This window comes from Delphinus delphis, chromosome 9, assembly GCF_949987515.2.
Source record: "Delphinus delphis chromosome 9, mDelDel1.2, whole genome shotgun sequence".
Classification (NCBI taxonomy): domain Eukaryota; kingdom Metazoa; phylum Chordata; class Mammalia; order Artiodactyla; family Delphinidae; genus Delphinus; species Delphinus delphis.
Window position 1 is genome coordinate 53,510,866 of NC_082691.1, and position 24,460 is coordinate 53,535,325.

Here is a 24,460-nt window from a genome sequence, read left to right on the forward strand (position 1 = left end):
ATGTACCCTGTGTTTCAGAAGGCAGACTGAGGACCAGATGAACAAAAGTTGTTCACCTAATTATTCACTGGTTTTCATCCAATATGAGCAAGCACTGGCTAACAGGGTCTAATCATGGAATGAACTCCTCCCTCATGTGTTAAAAATCTCATTACCGAAGAGTGTTGAAGCCACTTTCATCTGTGCTCACTCAACTCCGTTTTTATTTTCTTGACTTTCTTTTCATTTAGTTTATTAGCAGAAGTCTGGGAGCTGAAATTTTGTTATCAGTTGACTCAGGGTGAGAGGTCGCTGGTAACTCATTCTAATTAGAACAATAGCAACAATTGCAATTTCTCCTCTCATGGCAGATGCTACTATCCTCACAAACAGAATAATGAAAAATTCCTGGAGGAATGTGAATTGGGGGAGGAGGGGTGAGGGGAAGAGGGAGGAGAAAGTAAGAGAAGGTGGGCCCAGTGGGGTGTTGGAGCCGTCTTTTATCTGATAATGAAAGTGGATTCTATGCATGTCTTCCCAACTCTGCATTCAGTAGCACCATGTTGGTAGCTTGAAATTGGTCATAGTGGGATTGGCAAACACTACAAATAAGGGTTTTTTCCCCTTGCAGAGCTGGTTGTTATACATTTAACCAGTACACTGCTGTGTGCACACTATGGGCCTAGAGTCTAGACTCAAATTCCAGTATATTTTCCTTTCTGAGAAAACAGATCCTTGTCTCTCCCAGCCCTGGACATGAACTCAATTTTGCAGCTTCCTGAGTGGAGAAGGGGGTTGACGGAAATGGATACAGGCTGTGGAAACCGCATAATGCCATACAGGGACACAGACACTTTGCTCTACATCTAGCATTAAGGCATCTACCTCCTATTTGGCAAGATACCTCCACCACCAAAAGAGTTTCTCCCTACTCCCCCTTTCCCTTCCCCATTAAGGAAGAGAAGTAGCATTAGAATTTATTTATATATTAAGAGTTAAAACATGTTTATTTTAGTTTTATTGTTTAGCTTATGAATAACATTTGCTTTTTATAGGAGAGAGAACTTATTTTACTTTGACCAACACATTTGTTGCAAATGTTTTTGTTGCCCAGTATTTATATATACTTATAATAACATATATTAATAATATCCTGATTCCCTACTCCATCCATATGCTTTGGATGGGATTGGCTTCCTTCTGTCTCTGAGTGTAGGCAGTTCTCAGATCTGGCCAAAGTCATGATGAATGGTTCAGGAGTGGGCATATGGCCAATCAGGGGTCCCAAGATGCAGAGACAGTTGCAGAGACTGTTGAGAGATAGGCATGCACTCTTTTCTACTGGATATCAACCTGGGAGAATATAATTCAGGAGCTGCTAGGGAAGGAGAAGAGCCTACTCACAGAGTTTCAGTTCCTAGATCCAACAATGCCTGTAGTTTTAATCAGTCCTAGATTTGATAGCCCCAGAGCCTGTAAAAGTTGGGTTTTTTTGTTTTTGTTTTGTTTTGTTTTTTGGCTTAAACCAGTTGGAGTAGTTCACATCAATTGAAAGAGTCAACTGATACAACATGTTTTACAATTTTCAGTTAAGAGAATTGTAATCTTTAGAAAGAAATTGATGATAACTCTTCTCACAGTATGTGTTGATATTTTCAATAAAAATACATTATATGTGCTTTTATTTTAATAGTATTTTACTAAAATATTTATTCTAAAACATTTGCTTTACATTCATATATACAGATATTTAACTAAAAAATTATAAGCAGAATTTATTTCAAAAAGTCTCCAGAGTATTTTATGCGGGAACGCTCTTCTCTGGCTCATTCACAGTTTTTACTGCTTTTACTCTCTGTAAGGCTCCTCCTCGAATAGGAAGTTTTTTAAGAGCAATATCTGTATCAGCCAGAGGTCCTCCCACTAATAGGGCAGGAGTGCTTTCCACTGTTACTACACCACCAGAGGGCACCTAAAAAAAGCAAAAGTAAATATTTACGAGTCCATTTACAAAATTTTTCACTAAGAGGAAAACCCACTCATCCTTCAGCTAACTTTGGAAGAGACACAAAATGTACATAGTAACTAGGAGACAGCATGGACTAATGGAAAAATAAGGGCTTTGGAGCCTTTGCAATCAGGGCCAAATTATGTCCAGAATAGGACACCAGGAACACTGGAATATGGCATGGATCTATTTGCCAGGCAAAAGAGGCACTGCACACTTTCTGTCAAAGAGATGTAGAGATATATTTTGACTAGTGTTTATAGCAGTTTCTTGGGAATCCTGGAGGGCTGGGTCTGGTCTAAACCAGAACTAGGCAAGGGTAGAGATAAATATGCCTTAACTATTTGATATTTGAACAGCAAAAAGAAAAAATATGAGACAAAACCCCATAGAAATAACACTCTTTGGGGATTAAATTTAATATCTACTAAGAAAAGTTATGGAGAAAAAAAAATCTTACTGTTGTGTGAAGGCCTTTAATATCTGTCGGGTGAAATACTGCATTTGGTGGATGCTCACTGTATCTAGAAGATTCTATACCTTTCTCTTGAAGTCTTTTTGCTTTCTGAAGATTTTTAAATTAGAAAGAAAATAAATTAATTGCTATTAAAGCATTAACTATGGTACTTACAATGAAGTATACAAAATATATTTAATTGTGTCTGTTTTATGCTTTATTAGTTAGCACTAGCATTTACTCATTTACTCATTTAGGCTAAGAAAATAGTTATTAACAAGTTATATCCTTTGTACATTGCAGAAAACACCTGAAAATGTTACTGAGGTTTCCATAGGTACTGGTAATATATGACCAAGGGATAAAGCAGGTCCTAAGGAAATCAGGTTCAATTTTTTGTACATTGAATAAGCTACTAAATTTACAATAGATGATACATGTTTTCAAATTATTTTGCATAAATTAAATACTAATTCAGTACACTTAAATGTTCCAAGCATTCAGAATAATGCAAACTATATCATTTGCTGCAGTTACAGTCAAGCTCAATAGTTGAGGCACTAGAACAGGCTAAATTCGAGGTAACAAATTATCTGCATGGAGGGGGCTGATTTTAAAGTTGGGAAGAACTTTTAGTGACAAAGGGGAGACATGGTACCTTGAATAAGCTTGTTCTTAATTTTGGTTTTGCTATTTTAATGATTCCACTATTTTCGTGTGCTAATATAACATTTAACAATTTCATATCTAGAGGAAGAATTGTAACATTATATAAAAGTGTATCCCAAGTATTAATGAAAAAGTTGGGAAAAAAGTAATGAGATTTTGGAAATCTATGCTGCTTCTTACATATTTCAAGTGAACAATTAGCATTATAGACTGTTTAGATTAGTTTCCAGTTTATTGCTGAAGCAGGTTATCACATTTTCCCAAAGGGGTGTTTATCCCAAATTCCCACCTAAGCTTTAATACAATGTTTCTTTTGGTGGTCACAGAGGGGAAGCATCCTTGAAGGAGAGAGTAATATGGACAGTTGTTTTTTGTGTCCTTCACTCTGCTTCTTACAGAAAGGATCAGTAAATAAGAAGGCTCAGAATGGAAAGTAGGAGCACATTTCTCCTGCTTATTCCTGGCTAACTTTCATCTCTTTTATGGAAACCAGGAACACCATCCTTGCTTCGCTCCCTCCCACTGCTAAGCCAAATGAAACTCAGAGTGGTATCTTCTGTAACTGTGAAAAATGCAGAGTTTCAGTTAACGTCCTAAACTGGAAATGAGGATCAATAGTGTTGGTATTCCACAGAAAGATCAACAGAAAATGGTGAATGAATAGTTATCCCTGAAAAAGTCTGTCAGAGTTGACTGTTTGTTGTGGATATTATAATATTTTAAAAATCCTACCTTTAAAGTTTTAACATTTGATGTTCTAGCCAAGAAATATTCCCATGATTTATTAGCCAATTCTCTTTGCTTGTGTGTGGCTTGTATCTGAAATAAGAAAGATAATTAAGAGTTCCAGTTTCTATGAAAGGATACCAAAGGGCTTGAATACTTGTATTTTGAAGGAAGACCTAGTTTTTGCCAACGTAAAATTTAAGGTCAACTAGCAAAAGTGTTAGAGTTTAACAACTTAAAAAACCAAAGTCTTAAAATGGAAAAAAACTCCTTCCCTCACTATGTGGCCAAGGTTTGAACTGCTTCCCATGAAACGTAATGCAAAACTGTTGCTATAAAAATACAAAATATGAAAATAACAATAATCCTTCTCAGCAAGACTGATTGTTTCATGTGATTATCACTTGTGAAGACAGATTATAACCCAGAACAAGCTACATAAATGACCCAAGAGCAAATTCACAGGAGAAAATAAAGAGTTTTCTGCTGCCACTGATAATAGTTTAGGCAAGATTATATTGGTAAAAGTGCTTCTAATTTACACCTTCAGCAAGACAGCAATTTTGTGAGAGTGCTGAGTTTGTTGTCGTGATGCAGTCTAGGGAGGTAACTACTGACAAAGGACAAAGACTATGGTTCACAACAGGCTCTCCACTAAATATATATATATATAATCCGAGGACACATGCCCTTGGTTGGTATATAATAGACTATTAAGTTTAAATTATGAACCTAAGAGTATTTAATTAAACAACTGCTAAAAAATAAACTGGGTCAGAGCCATGATAACAAATCAACGATAACCAACAAATCAGCAATAGCTAGCCCACACAGCAGAATCCTGCCAATTCAATAGAACTAATGAGGAGCAAGAACTTCTAATGGGGTACTCCACTTAAAAGCAAATGAATGGGTTAAACGGCAGCATCCTTGCAATAAAAACTCTTCACAAACAAAACTTTTAAGCAGGGAGTTATCTAAGAATTTATAGGTGGATGCTAAGTTCCACTAGACTGAAGATGTAGACATTTAATAGTAGATGTAAAAAGATCAGGCAATAGAAAACACTTTGGAAATCACCTTAAAGTGTTTTAAATACTTAAGTTTAATCATAAAAGATCACCAAGCAGAAGTGGAGAATCTACATCATCTTTTTATCTGTGGACAAGTTCACTTAAATAGTCACTTAACCTATTTGCTCAAAAACTTCTGATGTGTTGCTTCTTACCTATGTAAAGCTTTGGGAAAATGGCTTATATTTTCCTGACAGGCTTTTTCTGATTAGCTAAAGTCAGAGACCAGATTTGTAGAGTGCTCACAGTATATGTTTTGGCACTGAGGTGAGGAGAGGCTTGTCGGTGTGCCTATGATTGGCATGCTAGTAAGGGCCTATCACAGAGTGAGGGACGAGGGCCAACTTTCTCAATGAGGTTATACATACAGTCACAGAGAAACACCATTTGTCAGAATTTGCTAAGTGTATACATTTAAATAGACCACAATTTTTGGAACTCTGTTTGACCTTTCAAAAAATGGAAATGTCTCAGGTATCTACCTTTTAAAATGTAAGCCTGTAGAAATCAAATTATAATGCCATAAAGCAGCACTGAGTATAGTAATTGAATTTCAAGCTATTAACTCCATGTTTTCTTTAAAAACTATACAAAGACACTGAAAGTAACTATAAAAGAAAATTACAAGGTAACTCTAAGTGCTGAAGCATTCACAAGTAAGGCAAATACAACTTATGGATAACTTCAACTAGTTTATACATTGAAATTATTTTCTTGTGCCTCAATGGCATCTGTGGCTTACTTTTGTATATACTTTTTGTTCATTTTGCACATCTTGGCATGCTTGGCTTTCAATCATCTCACTTTGCAGAGAAGCAACCATCTTTCCAATATTTTCTGATGCTGTTATAATAGATTCCAAAATTTTTTTGTCTGTAGTGACTGGTCTTAACTTTTCTAATTTTATTTCTTCATATATTTCATTCCATATTTCTCCAATCTGTTATAGCAAAGTTTAAAAGAGTTTTAAAAAGTTAAATTAACCAAAAATAAATAATATAATTTTACGTAACCTAAAATTTATTTGGGTGATCATTCCAAAGTTAACACTTAACTGAACCAGCTTCTCCTAACTTACTCCTTGGGAATAAGTTAAATGCATTGAGAATGGTTTGGGGCAACAGTTACATTTGAGTATTCAGAAGTAATTTACCTAGTGTTTTTCAATGATAGGTACTCACGGGTAAGGTTCCACTACCTAAGTGTAGTTTATTGCTATCATCACTGCCCTCTCCTTTATAGACACTGTTTTCACAGCTGCGCAAGTTGTTGCTTTAGTCTCATCCTCCTGAAGTACAGATGCTTTCCTACTTAAAGCCCTGTTTGAAGGCTAGGTCAAGCTGAATTTGTAGAACAATGAACATGGGGATTCCCGGGACTCTAGTACCCAGCCACCCTGAGAAATAGGGCCTTGTCCCTCACTTTCCAGCTAAGGTAATACTTGAATCTAAAACTCTTAATATGTTGGTTTCATCATGCTGTAGCTCCATCTCATATTCTGGGTTATCTGGAAATTACTGTGCTTGAGTATGTTTAAATTTAGAGAAAAAACATACATCCAGAATACGGATAAAATTCAGCCTTGTTTTCCTTTTTTATAGAGGTTTATTCATTTACAGCATTCAAATACATAGTACTAATACTAGTAGAAGAGAATGTTTACTTGGAAAGACTTTCCTAAAATTTCAAAGGCATTTATTTACCAAAAAGTATATAACCAGCAAAGTAAGCAACTCCTTAACTGATATTTGATCATCATACAATGTAATGATAAAATAATACTTTAATAAGTATAAATCATTTATTTTAATAAGTAATAATTCATTCAATTCTAGCTCTTAATACCCTAGCTCTTAATACCCTCTAAAGAGAAGAAATTATATTTTAAAGATTCTGTTAGGCTTCTATGTCAGTAACTTCCATCTTCTTTTATAAACTAATAGTTGGATGAAATCTTATCCCATGGAAAATACCCAATCAGTTAATTGTATGTTCTTTGAATAGTATCAGATGTAAAATGAGAAATAAAAACTACACAGTTCATGGATGATTGCTCACAAATAAAAACAGATCTTTCCCAACTGATGTCTTGCCATACTAGATTTTAATAACAAGGTTAAGAAGGTACTCACTTTAAAATCAAGGTATCTATGTATGATACAGAGGGTAACAAAATCTTCAGCAGATAAGCCAGGTAAATTTTCAAAATCTAAACGAAGTTTATAAAAAGAGATTTACTTTAACAGAGCAAGTGATTCCAAAAGGCATATATTTATCATAAAAACAAATGCAAATGATTGCTTTTGATTTCATCCTGATTTATGAAAAAGTTACTTCTGTGAGCTTCTGGCTTCCTCCTATAACAAACAGCTGCCAGGTCATCCTTATCTAGTCATTAGAAGAGGAATACTTTCTGTGCTGTGGTCAGACCATGATATTGTACTTTCACAATCTGAAGAGTGAGGACTTTTTCTTTAATAAGAAGCAAGGTCAAGTCCTCAGGTGATTCAGAATTCTAGTGTTTAAGCCTAACCATCTGAAACTAACTGCCTTTAATCCTGGCTGCACTCTGGAATTACCTGGGGAGCTTAAAAAATACTGATGCCTGGCCCCAAACCCAGAGCTTAAGGGTGTAGCCTGCGTATTGGGATAACAATAGAATATGCATTTATCTGTATAAAGGGACTTTTGTTCATCATATATGAAAAATGGACTCCAAAGTGAAATCAATTTACAACACTCAGCAAAAAAGAGAGGCTCTTGTGCATTTGACGAGTAACTTCTTACCTAGTTTGCCCAACACAGCATAAATTTTTGCTCTGATATTCTCAGCAACATCCATAACTGCAATGGTTGGGCAGTTAGCAGGCAGTGGTGTGATTTTTTGCTCTTCTTGAAAACTAGTAAATAGAGGTTTCTTTGTATCTAATCATTGGATATCATGAAAATATAGAAAGGACAGATAAAAACTGTAGTAAATTAATACTTCATTTTAAGATTTTAGTCTAGACATCATAAAATATATAAAAATATTGTAAGAGTACAATACTGCCTGATACATGGTTACTCCTTTAAAAGCATAAATAATCAATAATTTCTTCCCCATTCTGTTGCAAAACTTAAAGCTTTCATTTTTAACTATTTATGTAAAATATAAAAATTTCACAAAATTACTTTTTTTAAAGTGAAGCTTTCACATAAAAAACTTTTCTAATTTTGAGATCCAGAAATTGAACACTGTCAGTTTAACAATGATGTAATTTGCTTTTGGTTTCTATATATTATGCTATAAATATAAAAACTATTTTATGATGTTATAGATCAAAAGTTAGAAACAATAAAAATGGTTTGAAGGTAGAAATCATCAGAAGTTAAAGGGGAAAGTATTTTCACTTAAAAATAAACAATACTAACAGATGAAACTATAATAAGAATTGTAAGAGGTTTAGAAAATATAATGTAGCATTATAAAATAGATAAATGAAATATAAATTCTGGTACTATTAACTTCATTAATTTAGAGTCTAGTAATTAAAATTTATGACCATTGGATTTATTTTTATTTAAAAGTTTCTTCTTTCATATAAAAAGTAAACTGTATAAATATGAATCAACAGAAATGTAGAAAATACAATAAAAATTGTTCTCAAGCACTCAACTTATGTCCCAAATTTTATTGGTAAATGAAATATTACTGAATATACTTACAAAAGCAGGTAACTCAAAGAAAGTTCTTTAAGAAGTATTGTTAAGTTTTTTATTTTCAATTTAAAGAATATAATCAAATACCATTTCCTGAAAATATTCTATAAAAATATGAACCTGCTACTAATTTACTTAGTATGGTGTAAGGCCCCATACTTTCCTAAGATTGCTTTTTAAAAATACGGATCTAATTGCTTTTACAAACAATTATAAATACACTTACCAACGATCTTCCCATGTTTATCACGTTTTACTCCTAGTTCTTTCTCTTCCTTTCTCCACAATTTAATTAAAAGACTAGCAGCTGTTTGATCCTTCTTCCCTCGCCAAGCATTGACATAAGCCACAGTTTTGGGATTATCACAAAATTCAACCATTATTCCAAGTATTAGATTACAGAATTTCTTTTGGTTCAACTTTTGCAAGGAAACAGAAAAAGAAAAATGTTGCAATTAATATTTAGAATTATTGTCTTAAAAAAGAAAGGAGAAACTTTTGTATTAATCAGTTGGATTCTTCTAAATGACTGCCTTATAAAATTAAGTATGATTTGTGACCATCTCCTATTAAAATAAATACCATTGTAATGAGTCCATTTTCAAACATTAGGGATTCTTAAAAAATAGAAAGAAAAAGATTCCATATAATTCTGATGTAGTCATAAACATATGTCATGAACAAAAATGTAATTGATTTAGCTGAGTAGGAAAAAGAGAGATTGTCAAAATAAGTGAAAATGTTCATTTTAAGTGGAGCAAGGTAAATGGTGCTATGCATAGGACTCTGCAATTACAGGATCTTTCCAGTTTACCTGCTTAATTAAAGTTTGTAAAGTTGTCTCATCCTAGCTATAACCTCATTGTTACTAAGATACCAACTGATGGTAACTCCAAGTGGCAGTCACATGTGAAAATAAATCAAAATGAGGTATAATTTTGTATTTTGAAACTCAGCATCCATAAAAGAGTATTTAAGCACTTAAGAAAAATTATCGTATTAAGCATATTTCCTCTGTTTTCCTGCAAACAGTTTTCAGCAAACCAAAATTTAGGTATAGAGAAGTCCAACCAGAGCAATGGCCTCCACACAGTAATGGTTTCTGTGTGAAATATTTTTGATTGATTAACTCCTACAGTATACTGCTAATAGAATATAGCAAAGGAAACATGTAACCTGTTGTCTGAATTGCAAACATTATCAGTTTCCTCTTTCATTAAATTAAGGGTAATAATATTACCTGCTTTAGAGAGTTATTATGATGAGTTATATGAGACTGCCTATCACACAGTAAACGCTCAATGATATTTAACCTTTACTAGCAATTACCATTTCACACTGAATAAATATTTTAGCAGATTGTATTAAGCAGAATCCTCAATCAAATGAGTTTTTTACTCCGATACTTCACATTCAGGAGGAAGAGGCAAATGTCAAGGGTTGAAGTTTATACAGGAACTTCAGTAAAGAAGATTTGTAATTTGTAGTTAACTTGGTTGGTTTAATCCATGTTAAGTGCAATCTAATAATTACATTCATAACTATAGAAAACACAACAAAAATATCTGTCAGGAGCTATTCTAACTAATGCATGTATATGTGTACACACACACACATAATCACTCACATAATCCTTCCACCAATGCATAAGGTAGATAAATGTTATCTCTGTTTTATAGATGAAGAAATTGGTAGCAGAGATGTTAAATAATTTTTCAAAGTTACACAGCTAACAGCTATTAGAGGCTTCAGTCAGACTGATTCCAACCTGTGCTCACAACCACTGTGTTATATGGCCTCTCCTACCAGCCTTCATGCCTTTCCATCCAAGAAACCCTGATGGTGAAGGAGAGTGGACACAAGTAAGAAATGTCTTTTATGTCTTCTATATAATATTAAAATAAAATATAATTGTTTAATATGTACATGCATAATATCATTCCTTGCTTCCAAATCTTAAGTATAAGCTAGATTCCAGAACGATATGCCAAATTAATGTTGTAGCTTTGAGAATCCCTGACACTGACCATGTGCCTCTGGGCATACTTGTACGCTAGTCAGAGAAACACGGTGAGCTGTATGTCATTTAGGACTACATATGTCCTTCTGTATTATGTTCAATTTTCTGAACTTTCAAAGGGTTTCTGGTTATGACTCATTCAAGGTGGGTTGTTTTTATTATTATCATTATTATTTACTTGTTTTTTGTTTGTAGTGTTTTATATCTAATGAGTTCACTCTCATCTCTAGTGTAAACTAATTTTCTTTCAGAGTTAAAAGGACACAGATAACTTTAGTATCTTTGCTAAGTCAAAGTAGGTTTGTTATTCTGTTAATAAAATCAAGAATGGTGGCAATCATAGGCAGTGACATAGCTAGAACTCTGCATGAGAATATCTCCCAAAGTTTTACTGAAACAAAAGTATACTTTCTCTATAATATCATCTTAACTATGGACCCACTTAGAATTGAGGCTAGTAGGGGATTACTGTAAGGATCTTTGCCATTCTTCTCAGCTGCCTTCCTGGAAGGCTTAATATGCTCACTTCTGCTCATTCTGTAAAACAGTATATGACACACTAGATTCTTCACATTACCTACAAACTATACACAGTTTTTTAAAAATGCTGGTCTTTACTCCTTTGTCTAAGGTGACCCTTTTAATACTAAGAGAAGAAGCTAGAAGTTATTAATAAATGATTATTGATTTTTAAATAATCTAGCTGTTACTTTAAAGTTTCATGGGGAAAAACAAAACAAGACAGAACAAATTCTCGGCTGTCATGTGTTTGGGAACACTGACCTAAGTAAACTGGTTTCTTCACTGGAGGAATTTTCAGACTCTACTATGCCAATGCATACTATGAAACTCCAGGAGGGATTTTTGTTTAAAACAAATATTTGAACACTATTTGAGGGCACATTTAATCACAGAGTAGTGTTCTGTGATACTCAGTTTGGAAAGTTAATAAAGACATTTATTTTTTGTTTCACAATTGTTATAATCATACTTACTGCCATTAAATCCAAAAGGAGAAAAATGCCTTCCTTTTCAAGAAAGTAATCCTCTGAGGGGTAACATCCCAAAATGCAGCACCTTAAGTAAAAAGAAAGTTATTCATTTAACAAGGCTTTATTGTTCAATTCAATTTGTGAGTCTATTTCTATTAAAAAATCTTCTCAAAGAATATTTTTTCTTCATTTCCTTAAATCAAGTAGTTAATTTCTTTGCTTAAAAAATTGAACTTTGGGGCTTCCCTGGTGGCACAGTGGTTGAGAGTCCGCTTGCCGATGCAGGGGACACGCGTTCGTGCCCTGGTCCGGGAAGATCCCACATGCCACAGAGTGGCTGGGCCCATGAGCCATGGTCGCTGAGCCTGCGCGTCCAGAGCCTGTGCTCCACAATGGGAGGGGCCATGGCAGTGAGAGGCCCACGTACCGCAAAAAAAAAAGAAAAAAAAAATTGAACTTTAAAGAGACTTTGTCAGTGTAGTTTAATTTCAACTATTTAAACACTAATATTGTTTAATTATTTTTCATAACTGCCTATTTCTTTTCTGTAGATGCAATATTCTCCTCTGCTTTCCTGATATTAATTATTCTTAAAGGTCTCCTCTGTTGCTCTATTAACTTTTTCTTCAAGATTTATTCACTTACTGTCTATCTTTTACAGTGCTAGCATGCCTGAAACATTTGTTGTTTTTAATTACATCCCTTCTTTGCGTATGATATTATTTGCTGAAGTGCCTGCTGCTTAGGCCTGTGCAGCTCATATGGAGTGAGGGACTGAAGTTGCTGTCAGGGCTACTTTCACTGTTTTCCTGGGTGGGGGGTGGATATGGGCTGAATAGGCTGGTGCTGGTGGTGGTGTTGGTAAACAGAGCCTAATCTCCCTCTAGCCCTCCCAGGCCTTGCAAGCCTGCTGGGGTCAAACTGTATTGTATACCCTTCCTATTTAACATAGTATCTATCTATCTATCATTCAATAATAATGTGATAATTATTTAACATGGATCCCTCTTCAAAAAAAAAAAGAGACCCGGGCTTCCCTGGTGGCACAGTGGTTGAGAGTCCACCTGCCGATGCAGGGGACACGAGTTCGTGCCCCGGTCCGGGAAGATCCCACATGCCACAGAGTGGCTGGGCCCGTGAGCCATGGCCGCTGAGCCTGCGTGTCCGGAGCCTGTGCTCCGCAATGGGAGAGGCCACAACAATGAGAGGCCCACGTACCGCAAAAAAAAAAAAAAAAAAAAGAGAGACGCTGTTTCTGCTGGCTGTTTTGTGACGGTGGTTGTGTGAGGGTCAGTGCATAAAGGCCATCAGCTTGGCCCCTCTCACTCAGGTGCTTCCAGGTTTTACAATCTATGGCTATGAATCACACTTTTTTTTTCCCACTTTTGAAGTAGTACTCTCTGATGCCTATCATGGGCTGCCTTTAGACTCTTTAATTCATAACAATTACAAAAAGAGAAAAAAATAGAACATGCTTCTCTGTTCAGAAATTAAATAATATACTTCTAAAATTCACATAGATTGAAAAGAAAATCACACTGAAAATAGTTTGAACATAATGATAATACAAATAGAACATATGGAAACTCGGCTTACAGGAGATTTTACAGCCTTAGATGGATATATTAGAACAGAAGAAAGGTTGAAAACCAATGATCCTGGCATCTATCTCAAGAAATAGAAAAGGTTGAGATTGGTTCAAGATGGTGGAGAGGAAGGACGTGCTCTCACTCCCTCTTGCAAGAACACTGGAATAAAAACTAACTGCTGAACAGTCATCGACAGGAAGACACTGGAACTCACCAAAAAAGATACCCCACATCCAAAGACAAAGGAGAAGCCACAATGAGATGGTAGGAGGGGCGCAATCACAATAAAATCAAATCTCACAACTGCTGGGTGGGTGACCCACAAAGTGGAGAACACATTCCACAGAAGTCCACCCACTGGAGTGAAGGTTTTGAGCCCCATGTCAGCCTTCTGAAACTGGGGGTTGGGCAACAGGAGGAAGAATTCCTAGAGAATCAGAATTTGAAGGCTAGCAGGATTTGACTGCAGGACTTTGACAGGACTGGGGGAAACAGACTCCACTCTTGGAGGGCACACACAAAGTAGTGTGTGCATCGGGACCCAGGGGAAGGAGCAGTGACCCCACAGAGACTGAACCAGACCTACTGCTACTGCTGGGGGGTCTCCTGCAGAGATGGGGGCGGGTCTGTCTCACCGTGAGGACAAGGACACTGGCAGCAGAAGTTCTGGGAAGTACTCCTTGGCGTGAGTCCTCCCAGAGTCCGCCATTAGCCCCACAAAAGAGCCTGGGTAGACTCCAGTGTTGGGTTGCCTCAGGGCAAACAACCAACAGGGAGGGGACCCAGCCCCACCCATCAGCAGGCAAGTGGATTAAAGTTTTACTGAGCTCTGCCCACCAGAGCAAAAGCCAGCTCTACCCACCACCAGTCCCTCCCATCGGAAAACTTGCACAAGCCTCTTAGATAGCCTCATCCACCAGAGGGCAGACAGCAGAAGCAAGAACTACAATCCTGCAGCCTGTGAAACAAAAACCACATTCATAGAAAGACAGACAAGATGAAAAGGCAGAAGGCTATGTACCAGATGAAGGAACAAGATAAAACCCCAGAAAAACAACTAAAAGAAGTGGTGATAGGCAACCTTCCAGAAAAAGAATTCAGAATAATGATAGTGAAGATGATCCAGGACCTTGGAAAAAGAATGCCGGCAGAGATCGAAAAGATGCAAGAAATGTATAACAAAGACCTAGAAAAATTAAAGAACAAACAGAGATGAACAATATAATAAATGAAATGAAGACTACATGAGAAGGAATCAATAGCAGAATAACTGAGGCAGAAGAACGGATAAGTGACCTGGAAGACAGAATGGTGGAATTCACTGCTGCAGAACAGAATAAAGAGAAAAGAATGAAAAGAAATGAAGACAGCCTAAGAGACCTCTGGGACAACATGAAACACAACTACATTTGCATTATAGGGGTCCCAGAAGGAGAATAGAGACAGAAATGACCTGAGAAAATATGTGAAGAGATTATAGTCCAAAACTTCCCTAACATGGGAAAGGAAATAGCCACCCAAGTCCAGGAAGCACAGAGAGTCCCATACAGGATAAACCCAAAGAGAAACACGCTGAGACACATAGTAATCAAATTGGCAAAAATTAAGGACAAAGTAAAAATATTGAAAGCAGCAAGGGAAAAATGACAAATAACATACAAGGGAACTCCCATAAGGTTAACAGCTGATTTCTCAGCAGAAACTCTACAAGCCACAAGGGAGTGGCATGACATACTTAAAGTGATGAAAGGGAAAACCTACAACCAAGATTACTCTACCGAGCAAGGATCTCATTCAGATTGAATGGAGAAATCAAAAGCTTTACAGACAAGCAAAAGCCAAGAGAATTCAGCACCACCAAACCAGCTCTACAACAAATGCTAAAGGAACTTCTCTAAGTGTGAAACACAAGAGAAGAAAAGGACCTACAAAAACAAACCCAAAATGATTAAGAAAATGGTAATAGGAACATACATATCGATAATAACCTTAAACGTGAATGGATTAAATGCTCCAACCAAAATGGAAAGGCTTGCTGAATGGATACAAAAACAAGACCCATATATATGCTGTCTAAAAGAGACCCACTTCAGACCTAGGGACACGTACAGACTGAAAGTAAGGGGATGGAAAAAGATATTCCATGCAAACAGAAATCAAAAGACAGCTGGAGTGGCAATACTCATATCAGATAAAATACACTTTAAAATAAAGAATGTTACAAGAGACAAGTAAGGACACTACATTATGGGGAAGGGATCAATCCAAAAAGAAGATATAACAATTATAAATATATATGCACACAACATAGGAGCACCTCAATACATAAGGCAACTGCTAACAGCTATAAAAGAGGAAATCGACAGTAACACAATAACAGTGGGGGATTTTAACACCTCACTTACACCAATGGACAGATCATTCAAAATGAAAATAAATAAGGAAACAGAAGCTTTAAATGACACAATAGACCAGATAGATTTAATTGATATTTATAGAACATTCCATTATACTTTCTTCTCAAGTGCGCAAGGAACATTCACCAGGATAGATCACAACCTGGGTCACAAATCAAGCCTCAGTAAATTTAAGGAAATAGAAATCATATCAAGCATCTTTTCTGACCACAACACTATGTGATTAGAAATCAATTACAGGGAAAAAAACGTAAAAAACACAAACACATGGAAGCTAAACAATACGTTACTGAATAACCAAAAGACCACTGAAGAAATCAAAGAGGACAACAAAAAATACCTAGAGACAAATGAAAATGAAAACACGACGATCCAAAACCTATGGGATGCAGCAAAAGCAGTTCAAAGAGGGAAGTTTTTAGCTATACAAGCCTACCTCAAGAAACAAGAAAAATCTCAAATAAACAATCTAACCTTACATGTAAAGGAACTAGAGAAAGAAGAACAAACAAAACCCAAAGTTAGCAGAAGGAAATAAATCATAAAGATGAGAGCAGAAATAAATGATATAGAAACAAAGAAAACAATAGCAAAGATCAATAAAACTAAAAGCTGGTTCTTTGAGAAGATAAACAAAATTGATAAACCATTAGCCAGACTCATCAAGAAAAAGAGGTAGAGGACTCAAATCAATAAAATTAGAAATGAAAAAGGAGAAGTTACAACAGACACCGTAGAAATACAAAGCACCCTAAGAGACTACTACAAGCAACTCTATGCCAATAAAATGGAAAACCTGGAAAAAATGGACAAATTCTTAGAAAGGTATAACCTTCCAAGACTGAACCAGGAAGAAGTAGAAAATATGAATAGACTAATCACAAATAATGAAATTGAAACTGTGATTAAAAATCTTCCAACAAACAAAAGTCCAGGACCAGATGGCTTCACAGGTGAATTCTACCAAACATTTAGAGAAGAGCTAACAGCCATCCTTCTCAAACTCTTACAAAAAGTTGCAGAGGAAGGAACACTCCCAAACTCATTTTATGAGGCCACCATCACCTGATACCAAAACCAGACAAAGATACTACAAAAAAAGAAAATTACAGACCAATATCACTGATGAATATAGATGCAAATATCCTCAACAAAATACTAGCAAACAGAATCCAACAACACATTAAGAGGATCATACACCATGATCAAGTGGGACTTATCCCAGGGATGCAAGAATTCTTCAATATATGAAAATCAATCAATATGATACACCATATTAACAAACTGAATAAAAACCATATGATCATCTCAATAGATGCAGAAAAAGCTTTTGACAAAATTCAACAACCATTTATGATTAAAACTCTCCAGAGAGTGGGCATAGAGGGAACCAACCTCAAAATAATAAAGGCCATATACGACAAACCCATAGCAAACATCATTCTCAATGGTGAAAAATTGAAAGCATTTCCTCTAAGATCAGGAATGACACAAGGATGTCCACTCTCACCACTATTATTCAACATAGTTTTGGAAGTCCTAACCACAGCAATCAGAGAAGAAAAAGAAAGAAAAGGAATCCAAATTGCAAAAGAAGAAGTAAAACTGTCACTGTTTGCCAATGACATGATACTATACATAGAGAATACTAAAGATGCCACCAGAAAACTACTAGAGCTAATCAATGTATTTGGTAAAGTTGGAGGATACAAAATTAATGCACAGAAATCTCTTGCATTCCTATATACTAATGATGAAAAATCTGAAAGAGAAATTAAGGAAACAGTCCCATTTACCACTGCAACAAAAAGAATAAAATACCTAGGAATAAACCTACCTAGGGAGACAAAAGACCTGTATGCAGAAAGCTATAAGACACTGATGAAAGAAATTAAAGAGGATACAAACAGATGGAGAGATATACCATGTTCTTGGATTGGAAGAATCAATATTGTGAAAATGACTATACTCCCCAAAGCAATCTACCAATTCAATGCAATCCCTATCAAATTACCAATGGCATTTTTTACAGAACTAGAATAAAAAATTTAAAATTAGTATGGAGACAAAAAAGACCCCGAATAGCCAAAGCAGTCTTGAGGGAAAAAAACGGAGCTGGAGGATTCAGACTCCCTGACTTCAGACTGTACTACAAAGCTACAGTAATCAACACAGTATGGTACTGGCACAAAAACAGATACATAGATCAATGGAACAAGATAGAAAGCCCAGAGATAAACCCACGCATCTATGGTCAACTAATCTATGACAAAGGAGGCAAGGATATACAATGCAGAAAAGACAGTCTCTTCAATAAGTGGTGCTAGGAAAACTGCACAGCTACATGTAAAAGAATGAAGTTACAACACTCCCTAACACCATACACAAAAATAAAGTCAAAATGGATTAGAGACCTAAATGTAAGGCCGGACACTATAAAACTCTTAGAGGAAAACATAGGAAGAACACTCTTTGACATAAGCCACAGCAAGATCTTTTTTGATCCACCTCCTAGAGTAATGGAAATAAAAACAAAAATAAACAAATGCGACCTAATGAAACTTCAAAGCTTTTGCACAGCAAAGGAAACCATAAACAAGACGAAACGACAACCCTCAGAATGGGAGAAAATATTTCCAAATGAATCAACAGACAAAGGATGAATCTCCAATGTATATAAACAGCTCATGCAACTCAATATTAAAGAAACAAACAACCCAATCCAAAAATGGGAAGAAGACCTAAATAGACATTTCTCCAAAGAAGACATACAGATGGTCAAGAAGCACATGAAAAGCTGCTCAACATCACTAATTATTAGAGAAATGCAAATCAAAACTACAATGAGGTATCACCTCACACCAGTTAGAATGGGCATCATCAGAAAATCTGCAATCAACAAATGCTGGAGAGGGTGTGGTGAAAAGCGGACCCTCTTGCACTGTTAGTGGGAATGTAAATTGATACAGCCACTATGGAGAATAGTATGTAGGTTCCTTAAAAACCTAAAAGTAGAATTAACATATGATCCAGCAATCCCACTACTGAGAAAACCATAATTCAAAAAGACACATTCACCCCAATATTCATTGCAGCACTATTTACAATAGCCAGGTCACGGAAGGAACCTAAATGCCCATCGACAGACAAATGGATAAAGAAGCTGTGGTAAATATTGACAATGGAATATTACTCAGCCATAAAAAGGAACGAAGTTGAGTCATTTGTAGAGACATGGATGGATCTAGAGACTGTCATACAGAGTGCAGTAAGTCAGAAAGAGAAAAACAAATATCATTTATTAACACATATATGTTGAACCTAGAAAAATGGTACAGATGAACCAGTTTGCAGGACAGAAATGGAAACACAGATGTAGAGAACAAACGTATGGATACTAAGGGGGGACAGTGGCAGGGGCATGGGGGTGGTGGTGTGATGAATTGGGAGATTGGGATTGACATGTATACACTGAGGTGTATAAAACGGATGACTAATAAGAACTGCTGTATAAAAAAATAAATAAAATTAAATTCCAGAAAAACAAAAGAAATAGAAAAGGTGAAATTGAATGAAAGAAAAAAACCTACAGAAATTAATTAAATATAAAACAAAATAAAATAGAAATAATAATGCACACAAATTGATTCTTTAAAAAGACTAATAGGGCTTCCCTGGCGGTGCAGTGGTTGAGAGTCCGCCTGCCGATTCAGGGCACATGGGTTCGTGCCCTGGTCCGGGAAGATCCCACATGCCGCGGAGCAGCTAGGCCCGTGAGCCATGGCCGCTGAGCCTGTGCGTCTGGAGCCTGTGCTCCGCAACGGGAGAGGCCACAGCAGTGAGAGGCCTGCGTACCAAAAAAAAAAAAAAAAAAGACTAATAATATTGATCAACTCCTGGTGAAACCCATCAAGAAAAAAGCCAGAAGGAGAAGGCAGAAATGATTAATACCAAGAAAGGAAAAGAAAGCATCACTTGGTATCCTACAGACATTAAAAATCCTAAGAGTATATTACAAATAGCCTTATGAGAGTAAATATGAAATTTCAGACAAAATAAATGAGTGCCTAGGAAAAGACATCAGAGCCTATGCTAGAAAACCTTAATAGACACACACATATTAAAGAAATGAAATCTATACTTCAGAATCTTTCTACAAAGAGAACTCCAGGCACAGATGACTTAATTGGTGAATTCCACAAATTATTTAAGAAAGATATGAAAACAATCTTACACAAACTCTTTCTAGAAAAAATATTTCCTGTTTTCTGAGGTCAAAATAAACTAAATCCCAAAACCATCCATGGAACATTAATAAAAAGGAAAATTAAACTCACATTACATGGTACCAAAAAAAAAAAAAATCTAAAAACATTAGCTAATTGAATCCAACAACATAGAAAAAGAAATAATACACCATAACCAGATCAGACTTATTCAAGGCATACAATGTGATGGACCACATTAACAGAATAAAGGAGAAATACTATATGATATCTCAATAGAAGTAAAAGTGTTCGATAAAATGTAAAGTCCTTTCATGATGCAAATGAATAGACAAGAACTCCTCAGTTAAGTTCCTAAGAAAAGGAAAAAGATCCGATGCCCAGTGTTACTAATTAAACATTGGACTTATTACTTATCTCTTAGCCAAAGGGATTTGAGTTGTGCTGTAATAAAAGACACAGATAAATAAAATTATTTATCTTTATCTTAGTATAACTGTGAGGTATTAAATAAAAAAAAGGATAAAACATCAAGTCATTTTCTGCAGTAACCACTGAATCCCAATGTACTGGTAGATAGTAAGGATGGTACTCATTAATATTCATCTCTAAATTTTTTACTATGCTTAATACAGCACTTTGCTCAATAAGACTTTGCTATTGAAACCTAAGATCAGGTTATCATTTTATCACTATATCCCTCTCTTCTCTGCAGTAAAAAAGAAACTAGATATTTGATTAGCCCCATTGTTTATGTGTATCTGGAAGAGAGCTGAGTATTCTAGCTCTCTATATAAACAGAGAATTTGCAGGGGATAAATCTAGTTACTTCATCTTATGGAAAGTAATATTCATCAGAGTTTCCCCCCACCCCATGTTTACTGAAGTATAACTGGAATTTTTTAATCTGCATATAATTATTATATATAATTTGGTGAGTTTGCACATATGTATATACTTGTGTTACTATCACCACAATCCAGGTAAGAAAAATATTCATCACCTCTAAAAGTTTCCTTGTATCCCTATGTGATATTTTTTTTTTTTTTTTTTTTTAGTAGTAAGACCACTGAACATACTAGATCCATGCACTTAACAAATGTTTAAGTACACACAATACCTTACCTTAATTATAGCCGCTATATTATAGAGCAGATCTATGGGCAGTGTTGTACTGCAGATCTCTGGAATTTACTAATCTTGTATGACTATAACATTATACCTGGTGAATGATAACACCTCATGCCTCCCTCACTCCATCATTCCACTGTCTACATACTGTTATCTACTTCTACACTTTTGACTATTTTAGATGCTTTTTTTTTTTTTTTTTTTTTTGGCGGTACGCGGGCCTCTCACTGTTGTGGCCTCTCCTGTTGCAGAGCACAGGCTCCGGACACGCAGGCTCAGTGGCCATGGCTCACGGGCCCAGCTGCTCCGTGGCATGTGGGATCTTCCCGGACGGGGCACGAACCCGTGTCCCCTGCATCAGCAGGCGGACTCTCAACCACTGCACCACCAAGGAAGCCCTTAGATGCCTTTTATAAGAGAAATTATGTATAAGAGATATCCTTCTGTGAATGACTTATTTCACTTAGCATAATGTCTTCTAGGTCCATCCATGTTCTTGCAAATGGTAGGATTTCCTTCTCTTTTAAAGCTGAGTAATATTCCATTGTATGCATGTACCACATTTTCTTTATTCATTCATCTGTTGATGGACATTTGGGTGGTTTCTGTATCTTTGCTATTGTGAATAATGCTGCAGTGAACATAAGATCTCTTCAAGATCCTGATTTTAATTCTTCTGGATATATACCCAGAAATGAGATTACTGGATCATATGGTAGTTCTATCTTTCATTTTCTGAGGAACCTCCATACTGTTTTCCACAGTGGCTGTACCACTATGTCTTTCACCCCTTGGTTATGTTTATTTTTAAGTATTTTATTCTTAGAAGTTGCAAATGTGATTATTTTCCTAATTTCCTTTTTTTGGAGTAGTTCATTATTGGTGTATAGAAATGCAACTGATTTTTATATGTTAATTTTGTATCCTACAAATTTACTGAATCCATTTATTAGTTCTAACAGTTTTTTGGTGGAGTCTTTAGTGTTTTTTACTTATAAGATCATGTCATCTGCAGAGATAATTTTACATTTTTCTTTCTGATTTGGATGCCTTTTATTTATTTATTTTTTCTTGCCTAACTGCTCTGGGTAGGACTTATAGTACTATATTGAGTAGAAGTGGTGAGAGTGGGCATCCTTGCCTTATACAGATCTTAGAGAAAAAGCTTTCAGCTTTTCACCATTCAGTGTGATATTAGCTGTGGCCTTTTCACATACAGCCTTTATTGTGTTGAGGTAAATTCCTTCTCCACCTAATTTATTGAGAGTTTTTATCATGAAAGGGTGTTGAATTCTGTCAAATGCTTTTTCTATATACATTGAGATAATTATGTGATTTTTGTCCTTTTGTGATATACCACATTAATGTGGTATATCACATTGACTAATATGCATATATAGAACTATTCTTGCTTTCCAGGGATAAATTCCACTTGGTCGTGGTGTGTAATCCTTTTAATGTGCTGTTGAATTCAGTTTACTAATATTTTCTAGAGGATTTTTGCTTTCATGTTCATCAGGGATATTGGTCTGTAGTTTTTTCTCTTTTTTTTGGCCACACTGCATGGCTTGCAGGATCTTATTTCCCTGACCAGGGATCAAACCCAGGCCCATGGCAGTGAAAGTGCCAAGTCCTAACCCCTGGACTACCAAGGAACTCCCAATTCTTTTTTACGATGTCTTTGTCTGGCTTTGGTATTATGGTGATGCTGGCCTCATAAAATGAGTTCAGAAGTGTTCCCTATTCTCCTACCTTTCAGAATAATTCTTCTTAAAATTTTTGGTAGAAATCACATGTGAAGCTCTCTGGACGTGGGCTTTTTTGGCTGGGAGGTTCTTGATTACTGATTCAATCTCCTTATTGTTATTGATCTGTTCAGGCTTTTTATTTCCTCTTGATTCAGTGTCAGTACATTGTATATTTCTAGGAATTTATCCATTTCTTCTATGTTCTCCAATTTGTTGGCAGATGGTTTATAACGGTCCCTTATGATCTTTTTTATTTCTGTGTTATCTGTTGTGATGTCTTCTCTTTCATTTATATTTTTATTTCAGTCTTCTTTTTCTCTTAGTTTAGCTAAAGTTTTGTCAATTTTCAAAAAAGTTTTATCTCTTCAGAGAGGCAACTCTTGGTTTTGTTGAGTTTTTCTATTCTCTATTTCATTTATTTCTGCTGTAATTGTTATCATTTCCTTTGTTCTGATAACTTTGGGCTTGGTTTGTTCTGTTTTATAGTTCATTAAGGTGTAAAGTTAGGATGTTTGACTCTTTTTAAACATAGGGATTTTTCACTATAAACTTCCCTCTTAGTGCTGCTTTTGCTGTATCACGTAAGTTTAGGTATGCTGTGTTTTCATTTTAGTTTTTCTTGAGAAATTTTCTAATTTCCCTTTTATTTTTGTCTTTGACCCAATGGTTGTTCAAGACTGTGTTGTTTGATTTCCATGCATTTGTGAGTTTTTCTGGTTTCCTTTTGTTATTGATTTCTAGTTGTATTCAGTTGTGGTCAGAAAGGAATGATTTCAGTCTTCTTAAATTTCTCAAGACTTGTTTTATGACCTTACATGTGATTTACCCTAGAGAATGCTCCATTTGTGTTTGTAAAAAAAAAAGAAAAAAAACTCTGTGTCTCCTCTCAAAACTACTCAATACTTCACTTAGGGCCACCAAATGTGTAGGTTTTTCCTACACAAACCAATTCTTCAGTTCTCAGTGGACATTAATTGGGTGTCCTAACAATTCAGTTCAATTCAGAAACTATCTACCTAGGTTAGCATCAGATCTCACAGGTTAAGGGTTCAGTCCCACAAGACTGTGCTGCTTTCCTTCCCCAACCTTAAATTCCAGTCCAGGTTGTCACCTGTGCTTCTGATAAAACAGCTATAGAGTAGCTCAGAGATCTCAGGAAAATAGTTTACTTACTAGATTACTAGTTTATTATAAAATGATCCAACTTGGGAACAGCCCGATGGAAGAGATGATCAGGGCAAGGTATATGGGGAAGGGGCATGGAGCTTCCATGCCCTCTCTCAGCACCTCCAAGTGTTCACCAACCTGGAAGCTCTCTCAATCTCATAGTTTAGGATTTTTATGGAGGCTTCATTATGTAGGTGTAATTGATGAAATCAGTGGCCATTGATGGTTAAACTCAATTTTCAGCCTCTCTCCCCTCTCTGGAGGTTGAGGGTGGAGCTGAAAGTTACAACCCTTTAATTAACCATATAGTTAGCTCCCCTGGCAACCAGGCTCCCATCCTGTGGTTATCTAGGGGCTTTCCAAAAATCACCTCATTAACATAAACTCAGATGTAGTTGAAAGGGGCTTGTTATGAATAACAAAAGATACTACTTTCATCTTTATTACTCTGAAACTATTATAGGAACTGGGGATAAAAGAGCAAATATTGTAACAAAAGATGTTCCCATTGCTCTTATTAATTAAGAAATTAGAAGAATTTTAGGAGCTCTGTCCT

The 24,460-nt window shown here is 35.8% G+C and overlaps 1 protein-coding gene across 2 annotated transcripts in view; it reads right to left on the bottom strand.

Annotated features, from left to right (window-relative positions):
• Positions 1-1,632: 1,632 nt before the first annotated feature.
• The window catches only part of CFAP69 (cilia and flagella associated protein 69), a 67,621-nt gene continuing 44,793 nt past the window's right edge, over positions 1,633-24,460 (bottom strand). For both annotated transcript variants that reach the window (XM_060020575.1, XM_060020576.1), the window contains 8 exons: positions 11,630-11,711; positions 8,841-9,033; positions 7,700-7,837; positions 7,045-7,121; positions 5,655-5,852; positions 3,846-3,932; positions 2,448-2,552; positions 1,633-1,951 (listed from right to left, as the gene is read on the bottom strand). In XM_060020575.1, coding sequence (XP_059876558.1) covers positions 1,781-1,951; positions 2,448-2,552; positions 3,846-3,932; positions 5,655-5,852; positions 7,045-7,121; positions 7,700-7,837; positions 8,841-9,033; positions 11,630-11,711 — 1,051 coding nt within the window. In that variant the 3' untranslated portion in view covers positions 1,633-1,780. The remainder of the gene's footprint in view (positions 1,952-2,447; positions 2,553-3,845; positions 3,933-5,654; positions 5,853-7,044; positions 7,122-7,699; positions 7,838-8,840; positions 9,034-11,629; positions 11,712-24,460) is intronic.